Below are 14,096 nucleotides of genomic sequence, written 5' to 3' on the forward strand. Positions count from 1 at the left end.
CTTAGTGACTTTATCCCACCACAGACACCAAGTATTCTCTGTAAGCATCTCTGATGGAATGTGTTGTTTTGTATCTGCATTGTTTCCATAACTGTAACTTTATGTGGACAGATAGTTATCTTGACTCACAACCACCCAGGCTCCTCATTCAATATATTGTATAGGTCACCGATGGAAGTGCCGGGTAGTTTTGGATGACCCAGTTTTGGGAGCAGTTGGCCATTTTGTTACACCCACCCCACTCATTCAGCCAACATCTGTCCAAACTGACTGTGGCAAGTGTGAGAATTTAAGGGCTAGTTTCAGAAGTTGCTGATGTGCCACTGCCAGCAGCTATGTTTGTATGCCAGATAATTAGAATCATTCAAAACATTTCCTAAAATTAAAACATAAAAATAAAAATTGAACTTTATAATAATCCTTTGCACCCCTGCCACACCATAACGACTGAATCTCACAGCCCTTCTTAAAAATGTAAAATAGATAGAAAGTGTGTTAAGAATGTGGAGGTTATCTTGCAGAGGGAGCAGAGCTTGGGGAGACATGCTGATATGCACAGAACGGGGGGTGCCCTCTTCTCTCACTCCTCCTTTCTGTGGCAACCTTGGTGTGAAAGAGAGGAAGAAATAAGACAAAGGTCAAAGGAAATATATACTTGTGAAAAAAGTGTTAGAAACTTAGTGTGTTAGTGAGATTTTTAGTCCTGAGCATTTGGGTATTCGAGATGTGTGTAAAGTATACGTCTTATCTTTCTGTAGGGAGAACACAGGAGAAGCAAGGACAGCAGGGACTGGATGCTACTAGTTATTCCTTCTGTGTAATGAGTAGGAATTTTTCAGTCCATGCATCATTCACAACTCTACTTTGATTCCATAAAGGCAATACACTTTCCTAAACAAAAAAAGAGAGGGTGTACTTTCTGTATGCTGCTGCTGCTTCTGTCTGGAGAGTAAGATCTAGTGCAGGCCTGCACAACTCGAAAAGCGGCGAGGGCCATATTACTCCAAAGAAAACAGCTGAGGGCCGAAACCCTCCGAGCGCCGCCAAACCCCGCCCAGCGCCACCCAGCCCCCCCAAAACACAACACACACCCCCAGCACCACCCGCCCCACAGAAACAACCCCCCTAGCGCTGCCGAAACACCACCCCCGCCCCGCGCCACCTGCCCCGCGGAAACAAACCCTCCTTCCCCAGCGCCGCCCCCCCCGAAACAGCAGTATTGAACCTCGGTAATATGTTATAGCGGGCCCCTAAGGTAGTATAATTAAGGTAAAAGAAAAATGTCTTTTTGCTAGAAGTAGAATAAGATCTTCCCCCCACTTTGTAATCAATTGCCCTGTTGAATGAATGAGGTGTGAATGAGGAAGGCGTGGAAGGCAGGCACCTCCAGACAGCTGCAACCCTTGGAGAGGGCAGGGCCGGCTCTAGGATTTTTGCCGCCCCAAGCAAAAAAATTTTTGTCCGCCTCCCCTTTCTTTTTCGTGCCCCTCTGCCCCCGGCCCCACCCCAACTCCACCCCTTCTGAACCCCTTCCCCAAATCCCCAGAACCGCCTCCTCCCCCGGCGTGCCGCATTTCTCCTCCCCCATTGCTTCCTGCGGGCCCTCCATGACCTCCCGCCCTAGCTCACCTCTGCTCCGCCTGCTCCCCCGGGCGTGCCGCCGCTCCGCTTCTCCCCCCTCCCTCTCAGGCGAGGGAGGGCGGAGAAGCGTAGCAGTGGCGCGTTCAGGAGAGCAGGCGGAGCAGAGGTGAGCTAGGGTGGGGAGGGGCACAGGAAGTAATGGGGGGGTAGAGGAACCGCTCCCCGCTCCAGCTCACCTCCACTCCACCACCACCACCGCCTCCCCAACCGCCCGCCGCTCGGCTTCTCCTCCCTCCCAGCCTTGCTGTGCGAAATAGTGGTTTCGCACGTGGCAAGCCTGGGAGGGAGGGGGGAGAAGCGGAGCGGCGGCGCATTCAGGGGAGCAGGCGGAGCGGAGGTGAGCTAGGGTGGGGGGACGCAGGAAGTAACGGGGGGGTAGAGAAACCACTCCCCGCTCCAGCTCACGTTCACCGCCTCCAATGAGCGCCCCGCCACTTGGCTTCTCCTCCCTCCCAGCCATGCTGCGCGAAACAGTTGTTTCGCGCGCGGCAAGCCTGGGAGGGAGGGGGGAGAAGTGGAGCGGCGGCGGGCGCTCGGGGGAGCAGGCGGAGGCGGATTGGAGATGAGCTGGGGCGGCGAGGGCACTTTTTCCCCATGCCCCGGAGTCGGCACCTATGATGGCCGGTGCCAGAATGCCGCCCCTAGAAATGTGCCGCCCCAAGCACCTGCTTGTTTTGCTGGTGCCTGGAGCTGGCCCTGGGAGAGGGGATGGGAGCCAGACCAGATCAGTAGAACAGGTCAGCCACCGACTCACCACTCGCCTCCTCAGCCCCCCTCCCCCGGCTCGCCTACTCACCCCCCGCCACTGCCTGCTCGCTCGCCTCCTCAGCCCCCCACCCCTCCGGCTCGCTGGCTCACCTGCCCCACTGCCCGCCCGCTCGCCTCCTCAGCCCTCCACCCGCCCGTCTCACCTACTCATTCCCCGCCACTGCCCGCCTGCTCGCCTACTCAGCCCCCCTCCCTCACCTGCCTCTTGCCTACTCACCCCCCCACGGGCCGCACAGTGAGCCCAGGCGGTCCGCATGTTGTGCAGGCCTGATCTAGTGATGCATTGCATTGCATTTCCATTGCACAAATTCTGTCAATCACTGAGCAACATTTTTCAGCTCAAAGGCTATAAATAAGACAGAAAAGAGGTTTTTTTGCTGGTATTTGGACATGATGCCTACGCTTTAACAAAGCTTCTTGAAAATCCATGTCACTTCAGTGGCTTTTACTTTCTAGTGGTTCCATGCATTGCTGCTAATCCACCTGCAGTATGTGTTACCTGTCAGTTTTTCCTACCAGGCACTTGTAAGGCAAGGAATCCAGTAAAGAAAGCACTCAAAGCACAAGTAGGCAACACTTGCGATGAGAGTGGTTCCTGCGCAGTATGTGCAGTAAAGATAAAGGTTGGTGGTTCTAGCAAATCACACACTATGCTCTGCTATATTTGAAGTGGCATAGCAAGGATTTCCTGCATTTGTGGACAGAACCTGTTCTCATCAGCTGCAGGCATTTGTAGGGAATGTCTGTGCTTACATGTCTTTAATGCACACATTCCTGTACTATGAATTCTCTTGAACTTACAGCTGTAGGTTATGTTACTGTCTCTCCAGTTTAATAAAGGAACAGAATTTGTATAGTTTACTCTTTCTATTTAAGTATATTTTCCCCCCTCCATGATGATGCAATACTGATGCCTTCATAAAATTCTTAGTCCATTGCCATGAAATACAAACTCCACAACATGAAGGAAAAAGAAACAAAACTTAACATTGACATCTACTTCCTGAGCAAAGGCAAGAAACAAAGTATTCTCCTCAGAGGGCTCACTATCTATAACCCTCTGACCACAACATACAACTCCAAATATAGCGAACAGCTCTGCAGAAGGACTTCAGAAAAACTGAGGAACCATCTCCTGCGCTTCACATACTTCAGAAGGGACACCCCAAACAAGAAATCATCACATACTCCCATACACTGGAAAGAAAAAATCAGGAAACCTACCTGGAGATCATGGAAAAAACCCAAAAGTATTAATTAAAAAAAACAAAGAAACAAACAACCCAAACCTGGTGACAGCTGTCCAGCACAGAAACAAAGAGTGGAACCAGCTACAACAACTCCACAATCCACAGAACACAAACACTGGGCAAAACCATGGCACCAGGACCCACATTGACACTACACAAAACCCCAGAATCATCGATTTATTAAGACCATTCAGCTCCAGTTGAATAATCTGTACTCCCCAAGTGACTGAACTTCTGCCCCATGGCAGAACCTGATACCATACTAACGTGGAGAACTAGAAGAATTATTTCGCTGACTCCGCCTCAAATAATTCTTTCACAATAATGATGACACCCTTACCTACCACATCCCCATCAACAGTCAGAAGAAAAAAAAGAATCATCTGACTGGGCACCCCACAGTGGACGAAATCACACACTTAATCATTACACTGATTGCTTCAGGAAAAAAATTTACACTGAAATTCTTAACACAGATCACATCCACCACAATCTCTCCACCACTGAGAGGACAGCTATGCAGTCCCTGAAATCCAACCACCAGATAGTGATCAAACCAGCAGACAGAAGGGGTGCCGTCATAGTTCTGCCCCCATAAATACTACGTGTGGGTGAAACCAGACAATCACTATGCTCTCCAATGAATTCACACAGAAAAATGATAAAAGTCCAAAACCACCGTATCATCTGGGGGCGAACACTTTTCACAAAACAATCACTGTATATCTGACTTCTCAGTCCTCATCCTCAGAGGAAACATGCACAACACGTTCAAAAGAAGCATGGATTCTTAAATTCATAGGTTTGCTAGACACTAAAAGTCATGGTCTTAATAAAGATACTGCATGTACGGTTTTTACAACAATCTGTAACCCCCCTTCTTTGTCCTTTGACTGGAGAGGTGTTAACGGGCCACTTCACCTTGAATGGTCTCCTAGACTGTGTGTTAACTACTTACGCAAAACAATCTTTTCCACCTTGTATTTAGTTATGACACTGAGTACTTTTCCCAGACCTGAAAAAGAGCTCTGAATAGATCAACAGCTTGTCTTTCACCAATAGAAGTTGATCCAATAAAAGATATTACCGTACCCACCTTGTCTCTCTGGTCCATTGCCAGGCAGACATTGTACTGAATGTGCCACATACCCTATTTACATTTTTTGGGGGGGGGGGGGGGGGCGAAGTCAGATATTTTGATAGCACTTTCAGTAGCGTGAGCAATCCTGCGCCTTTGAATCCTGAGGTGTCCACTTAAAATCTGAAGAGGATTGGCTCCCACATAAATGCTTAATGCTCAACTTTTCTGTTAGGAAAACCAAAATTTGTTGTCAGCAACCTCACACTCTCAAATGACCCTATAACAAATTTCTGTATGCACATGCACCCTAGCCCATGTCCACAAAGCCTCCCGATGAAGGAAAAATATCACAGGGAAGTAAGTTTTAATTATCAGCTTCTGAAAGCTCTGGTTAATAAACAACAACGAATAATACAGTTAAAAAAACAAATTCCCTGAGTGGCCTTTATAAGAAACAAAAAAAATTATTCAGGGAACAGCCTTTTCCTTTCAAAGGAACATGCACTAATCACCATTTTAAAGGATTGGGGTGACTTCAAGACTAATAACATTTGCTCTTTTAAGTCTTGATTTTTTTTTTTTTTAACTCTCCTTTTCCAGTTCTGAGCTGGGATGAGTCGCAGCTGCTCTTCATTCTTGCAGGATTTTCTAATTTTAGATTCTGGTTTATCTTAACCGTGCATGACATAACAGCGGGCTTATGTGGCATTGCATATTATTCTTGTATATTTAAATTGCTTAGATGAGGGCTGTGGAAACATTTGACTTAAATCTTCCTTGGCTGTGTTGCTTGTTCCTTCATTTTTCTCAAGTTCTCTCTCTCTCATTTAATTTAAATTTTAAAAAAGTATAAAACAGATTGTCAGTATATAAGTGCAATATGCATTCGCTTACCAACTTATTTGAATGAAACACTTCCTGTGGCTTGCATGTGATCTAATTATTAGACCACTGGTCTGGGACTTGGGAGACCTGAATTCTATTCCCGGCTCTGCCCTGGCCTGCTGGGTGACCTTGGGAAAATCACATTTGCTCTGTGCCCCATATTCCCCATCTGTAAAATGAAGATGATGATACTGATCTCATTTGTAAAGCACTTTTGAGATCTGCTGATGAAAAGTGCTATATAATAGATAGGTATTATTTATTCCATTAACATTTACGAATATATGGCCTTGTCCCTGGAAAGTAACCATTTATTTCAGCTCTATTTCTGCTTTTTAAGCTATACATAAGTATATACTCTTCTGTATAAACAGCTTCATAAGATTTAGGACTTGTTCAGTCATTTATTGAATGTCTCTGCTCCCTGTATACATGTAATGTAAAAACAGTGCATTTTCTCTGCCTGGGAGCAAATTTGGATCCAGGTCTATGTTGTGAGTGGTCGCTGCCAAAAGTAAAATGCCAAATGTTAAAACTGACAGCGGAACAGCAGTAGGAATAAATAAAGCAACACAGAATGGGCAAATGAGGAGGCAAGAGAGGTGAGAAAACCCTGCACAGTGTGAGGAATTAAGCACATTGTGGATATTAGTTACCGTGGTTTAATTAAATTGTCTCTGGAACCTATAATTTCTACTACCTTCACTAAGATGTCTTCCCATACCCCTGTGTATTGGATAACCACTCTTACTGTTTTGGTAAAAAAATAACTTTATACTTAACAGCTTTAATACTAATTCAGATAACAAAAGAACTTAGTGACTAATTCCTATCTCTGCTGCTGACCTGTGCTTTGACCTTGGCAAGATACTTTTCTTGTCTTTCATATTCCCCATATGTAAAAATGAGGATAGTATCTTACCATTATTGTATAGTGCTTTGAGATTTTTCCTATGGAAAATAGTATGTCTGTACATATAATTATTCTTATATAAGAGTTATTATTTTGGAGACAAAGAAACCTAAGTGTCAGAGGGGTAGCTGTGTTAGTCTGTATCCACAAAAATAACGAGGAGTTTGGTGGCCCTTAAAGACAAACAGATTTATTTGGGCATAAGCTTTCGTGGGTAAAAAACCCCACTTCTTCAGATGCATGGAGTGAAAATTACAGATACAGGCATAAATATATATTGGCACATGCAGAGAAGGGAGTTAACTTACAACTCCCTTCTCTGCATGTGCCAATATATATTTATGCCTGTATCTGTAATTTTCACTCCATGCATCTGAAGAAGTAGGTTTTTTACCCATGAAAGCTTATGTCCAAATAGGCCTAAGTGATTGGCCAGTTTGCTAACTGGAAATATTTCCATGCTCAAAAATGTTCACATGCTGAAACAGACTTCCAGGATGTAACACTTGCTGCTATTTAATATGCACAGATGAGAATGTATTTTCAGTCGAAGCAAAATCAAAATACAAAATATAGAGAGGCACTCAGGGAACTGTGTGTAGAATCTTAGTTTAAGTTTAGCCAATCCAACAGAAACCAGAAAAAAAAAATCTGATTCATTCTGGATTGAGTTTAGACTGTTGTATAACATGAATTAAAGTATAAGACAGCTGTTTGCACTAATGTGTGCACTGTTTCCTTTTCTGAAGCCCATATAGTGTCATTCGCTAAATCTGCGGCAGATTAAATTTTATATATTTAGAATCATGTCTTTTTAATTTAGTAGTCTATATTTCAGCTAAGAGAAAATCCTACCATTCTGGTAGCATATGGCTTAGGGGAATGAGACAGCCCCCTATTCACTAATATCTTAAATAATTGCCCATAATCTCGCTTTGTAGTTACTAAGGGGATGGTAAGTGTTTCATTCTGTGCCGTAGATTAGAATATTTGAAAAGTAGATATGGTTTAGTTTCTGATTTTAATGATGTTGAACTCATTTTTATAACAGGTGACGTCATTGTAGACATAAATGGCAGCTGTGTCCTTGGCCATACCCATGCAGATGTTGTTCAGATGTTTCAGCTAGTTCCTGTCAACCAGTATGTGAATATGACTTTGTGTCGCGGTTACCCGCTTCCTGATGACAACGAAGATCCTGCTGTAGACATCGTTCCAGCTACACCCATCATCAATGGCCAGCCAATGACCAAGGGAGATATCTGCATAACCAGCCAAGATTTAATACCTGGAACAGTCATTTTAGACCAAAATGGGAAACCGGGTCACATTTTGGTCAATGGTCGCCTGAACAGCCCTTCTATGGACCCAAATGAACAGAGGATCTCCGTATCCTCTCCAGGAGGCTCCCAGCCAGAACTAATCACTATTCCTCTGGTCAAGGGCCCTAAAGGATTTGGGTTTGCAATCGCAGACAGCCCTACAGGGCAGAAAGTGAAGATGATTTTAGACAGCCAGTGGTGCCACGGCCTTCAGAAGGGAGATGTAATCCAAGAGATTTACCATCAGAACGTACAAAACTTGACACATCTGCAGGTGGTGGAGGTGCTGAAGCAGTTTCCAGTGGGAGCCGAGGTCCCACTGCTTATCTTAAGGGGAGGTGGGTAGGAATGAGACTTTATTATAATTTATCCTGTCTAATATGGAGGTGTTTAGAAAGTGATATCTAAGCACTGTACAAAGCTTTAAAAAGAAGAAAACGGGCTGTCAGCTCAATTCTCTACCCTGCTCTAGGTGTAAACCATGCCCCTGGTATTGAGCATGTTATTAGTTCTATGTTTTACTGTAGATTTGATTGTAGGCTGCTGCTGAATGCACAGTCTGTTCTGGCTCTTCAGGGAATATTAGGGCAAAGGTGCACATCTCACAGACTGACCTGAAGATAGCAAGGAATAGGGCCTTTTCTTTCTCCTTTTGTGGGTGGTCCAGAGGCTTTGGCTTATATTATGAAGGTGATCGCAGGCGTCTTGGAGGGAAGCGTCTTTAAGATAACATGGGCCTTGCCACCTGGAACTCTGGAAAGTTCTCGTTTTTGCGTGTATTTCTCTCTCTTAATTGCCGTTCATTGCAGATCGGAACATCTCCTCTCCCCATAGACTAACTGGTAATTAGCGTGCATTTGCCAGAAGGCTCAGTCTGATGGCTGCCAGACAGGATCCTTTCTGTGCAGTTTCCTGGTTATTAATGAGCTCATTGGTGCCCTCTACAACTTGTTTTTTCTTCTATTTTTTTATATCTGTTATTTGATTCCTGAGAATATTCATATTGTATTATTTATAGTGACTTAATATATTGCGTTTTGCTGCAATAAGGTATCCTACTGACATTATCTCACCCTTTATATTGCCAACAGAGGCAAAGGAAATGGGCACAGGCTGTTTTATCAAAGATCCCCACAGGGATTGCTGCTGATGCCCACAATATAATCTCAGCCCACAAAATAATTGACCCTTTTTGAGGATATGTGATGCAGTAACCATAATAATACTTTGCATGTATATGACCTAATTTGTCGAAGCATCTCAACTTAATTATTAATTATCAACACTTAATTATTCATAATAATGATGTTTACACACATTAACAAATTAACCCTTCTGCCCCCTGGTGCCTCTGAACAAACTGACACCCAGAAGTTAGCGATTTATCCAAGTTTTTGGATAACTCAGTAATTAAATTAACTCAGTAATTCAGCTTAGTCAGGAAGAGAACCAAGAATTCCCCCTTCCTAGTTCTCTTTTCCAGATCATGCTCCTAAGGGATGTCTCCATTCTCCGTTTCTGAGCAGCTGATGTTTTTATTGGAATGAACTCTAGAATGTTCTTCATGTGAGCATTCTATGCAAACGGGGCATCTTTTCTTTTATCTTGAGAAACTTTTATCTTGTTCACTCTTTTGTTTCTCTCTTCTTCTCTGGACACCCTGACAGCACCTTTCAGTGGGGCAGATAAACCATAGTAAAATATCATTACTGTACCATTGTTTATGCCCATCTTGCTATGTTGTAGAGATTTCAGCACTCCACTCAGAGGAAAAGTGCTGATTGATCTGATTTGCTTTTCCTGACTAAACAAACACAACATTCACTTCCCCTCTATGGCTTACTGTAAGGTATAGGCTGACTATCTATTAATACTCTGTGGATAGTGTGCTGGAGACCAGCATAAAGCGACATTTTTTTCTGCTGAGAGACAGAAATCAAGTCTAACATTCATTTCTGCATGCTGGGAGGGCAGAATTCAGTTTAGCTATAGCTTCTTCCATGCTGACTAGTGCTCATGGAACATTTATAAAGGCAAGAAGGACACTGTGCTGAGAGAGCGGACTGTGCTGGTGTCGTCATTTTAGTCACCAATCCTGAAGGCCCCCCTTTACCCTCAGCACCCTGAATAGACCATGAGTACTATTGACTATAACCATATCTGCCAACTGCTCAAACAAAACACTAGAAGTAGAGAGACAAATAACACATTTGCCTAACTCATATTAATGTGATGGGTAAAGCAGAATAGGCAAGGGCCTGATCCACAGCCCAGTAAACAAATAAAGGGATTCCCATTGACTTCAATAGTTTTTGGGTCAGAGCCTGTAAGAACAAGCCAACTGTCACATTGACATCTCCTCTTTGTTAATATATCTCCATCTAGAAAGCTTCCAGGGATTCAGCATTGTTGGCCCTGTGGGAAGCACAACAGAGCCTTGTCAGTGATGACCTGTATTGTAGAAACTTGTTTGCAAGGTGAGATCTGACCCTCAGAGCCCCTTGCAGGCTCTTCTTCCAGCCTCAGGAAAACCACCTCAAAAACATGCCTAGCATTTGCAAAGACACCAAAGTCTTCACTATGTAAGTGTTACCATTTCCAGTTTGACTAGCAATGAGGGGAAAAATCAGATTTCCTTGGTAGTAAATAGTGTTCTACCAGCCAAACTCATTAACTTACCTCAGCACATTAATTGGAGTATGTATCTTCAAACCACAGGCCCTGGCAGCATGAGAAATGTGTGTTGTTTGTTAGTTGCCATTTAAGGGACCTCTGCTAGGCAATATTGTTGGCCAAGTAAATATTCACTTAGAATTTTAAAAGAATCATAGAACATATAGCAAACCTTATGCCTTCACAAGGGGAGTGAATGAACAGTGATCAGTTTGCAAGCCAAGAATTAAGAGCTGAGCATATTGGCTCTGTTCAATGTAAAATAGTGGGTTTTTAATCATTAAAGTTGCTTCTTATAGTCAGATATTTTCCTTTTTTCTCTTTAGGTCCCCCCTCACCTGCTAAAACTGCCAAAGTGGTGAGTATTGAAGTTATCCAGATGATTATATTTATTGTTTAGTGCTGATGGACAGACTTGATTTTCAGGCACAAATTAACAGATTCATGGGTCTCCATGGCAGCCTGTTAACTAACTTACTGATCCCTGAGTTCTTCTGTGTGTTCAGGCACAGGTGTCCTCTGACTGCCAGACAGGCATGGAGTGCGCTACAATAAACACATCTGTGATCTCTGGACCATTTATACAAGATGCAGGGGGCTCCTACAGGCTATGCCAGGCTGTCTGTGGTTTTTAGTCATCCAGTTACAGACTGCTGTTAATTTTTTTTTCTGCTTGTTTGGATGGAGGTTCTGCTTGTTATCTCTATAAGGATAATTTTTTCAAAATGCTATTTAGCCACAAACAGATCTCCAGTGTATCTGGTGAAATTCTCTATATTTACCCTCAACCTCATGGGAATAAGTAAGATCAGTTCTTAAGGATCATAGATTATTATGCACATCACATCAGATACATGAAACGGATCCTCGTTTCATTGACAGTGATTGTTAGTGGGGAGAGAGAAGGAAGCTGCCTTTGTGTGTCCTGTCTAGCTAGGAACTCAAATAACTTGATTGTTGTGGGTTCTGCTTTCTTCCCTTGAAAATGTAGGGTGTTTTATATTGTTAGACAACATAGAAAACAAAGCAGCCTTGACAGGGCTGGCTCCAGCATTTCTGCCGCCCCAAGCAAAAAATAATAATAATAAAAAAAAAAAGCCGCGATCGGCGGCGGCAATTGGGGGGGGGGGGAAGCCAGGATCGGCGGCAGCAGTTCAGCAGCAGGTCCTTCGCTCCTAAAGGGAGTGAGGGACCTGCCGCCCCCGAATTGCCGCAGGTGCCGCCCCTCTCCCTTGGCCGCCCCAAGCACCTGCTTGTTAAGCTGGTGCCTGGAGCCGGCCCTGAGCCTTGAGCACATCTGTGACCTTCGTCTAAAGAATCTACGTCACTTAAAGGAGAAGTGGGATCAGTTATCTCTCACTATCAGAGTAGGAATCATTTCCAGGATTAGTGTTGCGGGGAAGAACAAAAAAAGGTTCAAAGAGCTTGATTGTGAGGCTGCATGTAGCATTGGTGGTCTGTAGGTAAACACCGCATTGTAACTCCAATGTCTTCATGTTCCCAGACTCGGATACTTGCACCGCACCTGAAAACATGTTTTTTTTTTTTTAAATAAGTAAACCCATAGTTTAACATCTTCCCATGTGCTTACTTTATCCCATTTTCACAACCTGCTCTCTCACCCTCATCCTGATCTCCTTTTAGGAGTCTGCAGTGATTATTCATTATCAAAGCTTTGTTGCCTGACGCAAATTAATTTCCCTATGTAAAGGCTGTCAGGATGGCTGTTGAAGGGAAAACAACACATAATGTTTCATTTTTCTCTTGCTAATTGCCTGCACCATGTATTCAAATTTTCCTTTAGAAGTTTGCATTTTACTTTCTTGGGAGAATTTTATGTTTTGTTTTATGAGAAACCTCCAAAAATAAACTTCAGTGTTCCCCGCTTGAGTGCCTAGTTTATCACCATTTCCTTTTGTGTTTGAATGGGCAATTTATATTTTCCCAGAGTCATCAAGGTGTCTGTATTTCTGATATTCATTGTTGGAAAAGATTGGTCCACTAGGAATATCTTTGATTTAAATAGGATCTGGTGGAAAGAAAATTGTACAGCCTTTGGCTTAATGAAATACACTGGAGGTCAAAGAATAAAGGTTGTTAATAGGAATCTGTTATGTTGTGGAAGAGACTGCTTTTCAGCATGGGGTTCATTAGAGCCCATATATGCCCTTCTGATGTGTGGGGGGGGAGCCTTTCAGGAATTGTCATTTCGGCAAGAAGAATTCTTGTGCATTGCAGTTCACTGCATTTTAACAAAACCTCCATTCCCATGGTATAGAAGTAAATTCTTTCTCAACCATCGCTGCACTGTGCAAATACATTAATTCATTTCTAACCTGAAGCCAAGGCTGTTGCTGACAGTTAACTGTGGAGATAACATGAGTGTGTCAGCTCTACACATTTAAAACAGTATAACCTGCAAAAAATTGCTAATTTAATTCCTAAGCAGAAACATAGCTGCTAAAAAGACATTCCCCGAATAAAAACTTTGCAATATAAAAACACCTACCAGTCATAATTCAATGCCCTATGTGCACACATGCTAAAAATACTTGAGAAATAACATTACAGTGCATGTGCAGTAGCAGTTTCCCTGAACGAAACCCAATGCTCAGTGGCATTAATTCACATCATGAGCTAGTTCAGTTAAAAAAGGCCAAGGTCTTATGTCTATAAACATGTAAAAAGTCTCAAACTATTGAACCCTGTGGGGGATTTTCTTCTGCTCTCAAAAGGGCAGACCTGAATCTAATCTAACTTTGTTTATATTAAACACACACATGCACTGCCACACTGAGACTTTTCAGGTTGGATTTCAGCCTACAGCAAACATTTAAAGTCATCTTGCTATATCAACCTTTGGAATTAAGGATTTGAAACCACGGAGATGGCTGTAATGTCACTTCTACCTGTAGTGTTGTGATGAGTCTTTCCTGCTATCCTATCTAAGGGAGGAATTCTGAGTTTTTAAATTTTCTTAACTTTGTTTAATTCCTCCTGAATATTTTCCCTCTTCTTCAGGGAGATTTCCGTCAGAGGATGAAGAGTTTGTTTACAGGACTTTTTAGAGAAGCAAACTAGCAGAACCTGGCTTGCATGCAAAAACAAAACCTCAGTTCTGCGCTAACCTATACTGAGCTTCTGCATAGAAACTAGAATAGGGCTCTAGATTTAAAAACTTCCATGGTGCAGCAAATGGATGAAACTGGGAGCACTGATTTAGCAGAGACTATGAGCGACAAGTAATAAGACATCAGAAAATCAACACTGAAACCTTAAACTTATCCCTTGGTTTCCTGCTGTATCTCAGGGTTCTTTCAGGATTCAGCTTCTAGAAAATAGGTAGATACTTGTTTTCTCCACTGCAACTTCATAGCTCAGCTGTTCAGAAAAAGTGCTTCAACATACCACTCTGTGGGTTTGTTTGACTACTGCAGTTTGGTCAATTCCAATTCATTACAAAAGTTAGATGTGCTAAACAGATCCATTTCTTTTGAAAACCTGATACTGATCATCAGAGAAAATGGTTGAGAGTTCATGCTTTTTCATGGGCACTAATTCCT

At 43.1% G+C, this 14,096-nt stretch overlaps 1 protein-coding gene across 2 annotated transcripts in view; it reads left to right on the plus strand.

Annotated features, from left to right (window-relative positions):
• Window positions 1-14,096, plus strand: part of MAGI3 (membrane associated guanylate kinase, WW and PDZ domain containing 3) — a 217,477-nt gene that overhangs the window by 163,864 nt on the left and 39,517 nt on the right. For both annotated transcript variants that reach the window (XM_065404497.1, XM_065404498.1), the window contains exons 10-11: window positions 7,590-8,198; window positions 10,860-10,891. In XM_065404497.1, the coding sequence (XP_065260569.1) occupies window positions 7,590-8,198; window positions 10,860-10,891 (641 nt within the window). The remainder of the gene's footprint in view (window positions 1-7,589; window positions 8,199-10,859; window positions 10,892-14,096) is intronic.

Source organism: Emys orbicularis, chromosome 4, assembly GCF_028017835.1.
Source record: "Emys orbicularis isolate rEmyOrb1 chromosome 4, rEmyOrb1.hap1, whole genome shotgun sequence".
Lineage (NCBI taxonomy): Eukaryota > Metazoa > Chordata > Testudines > Emydidae > Emys > Emys orbicularis.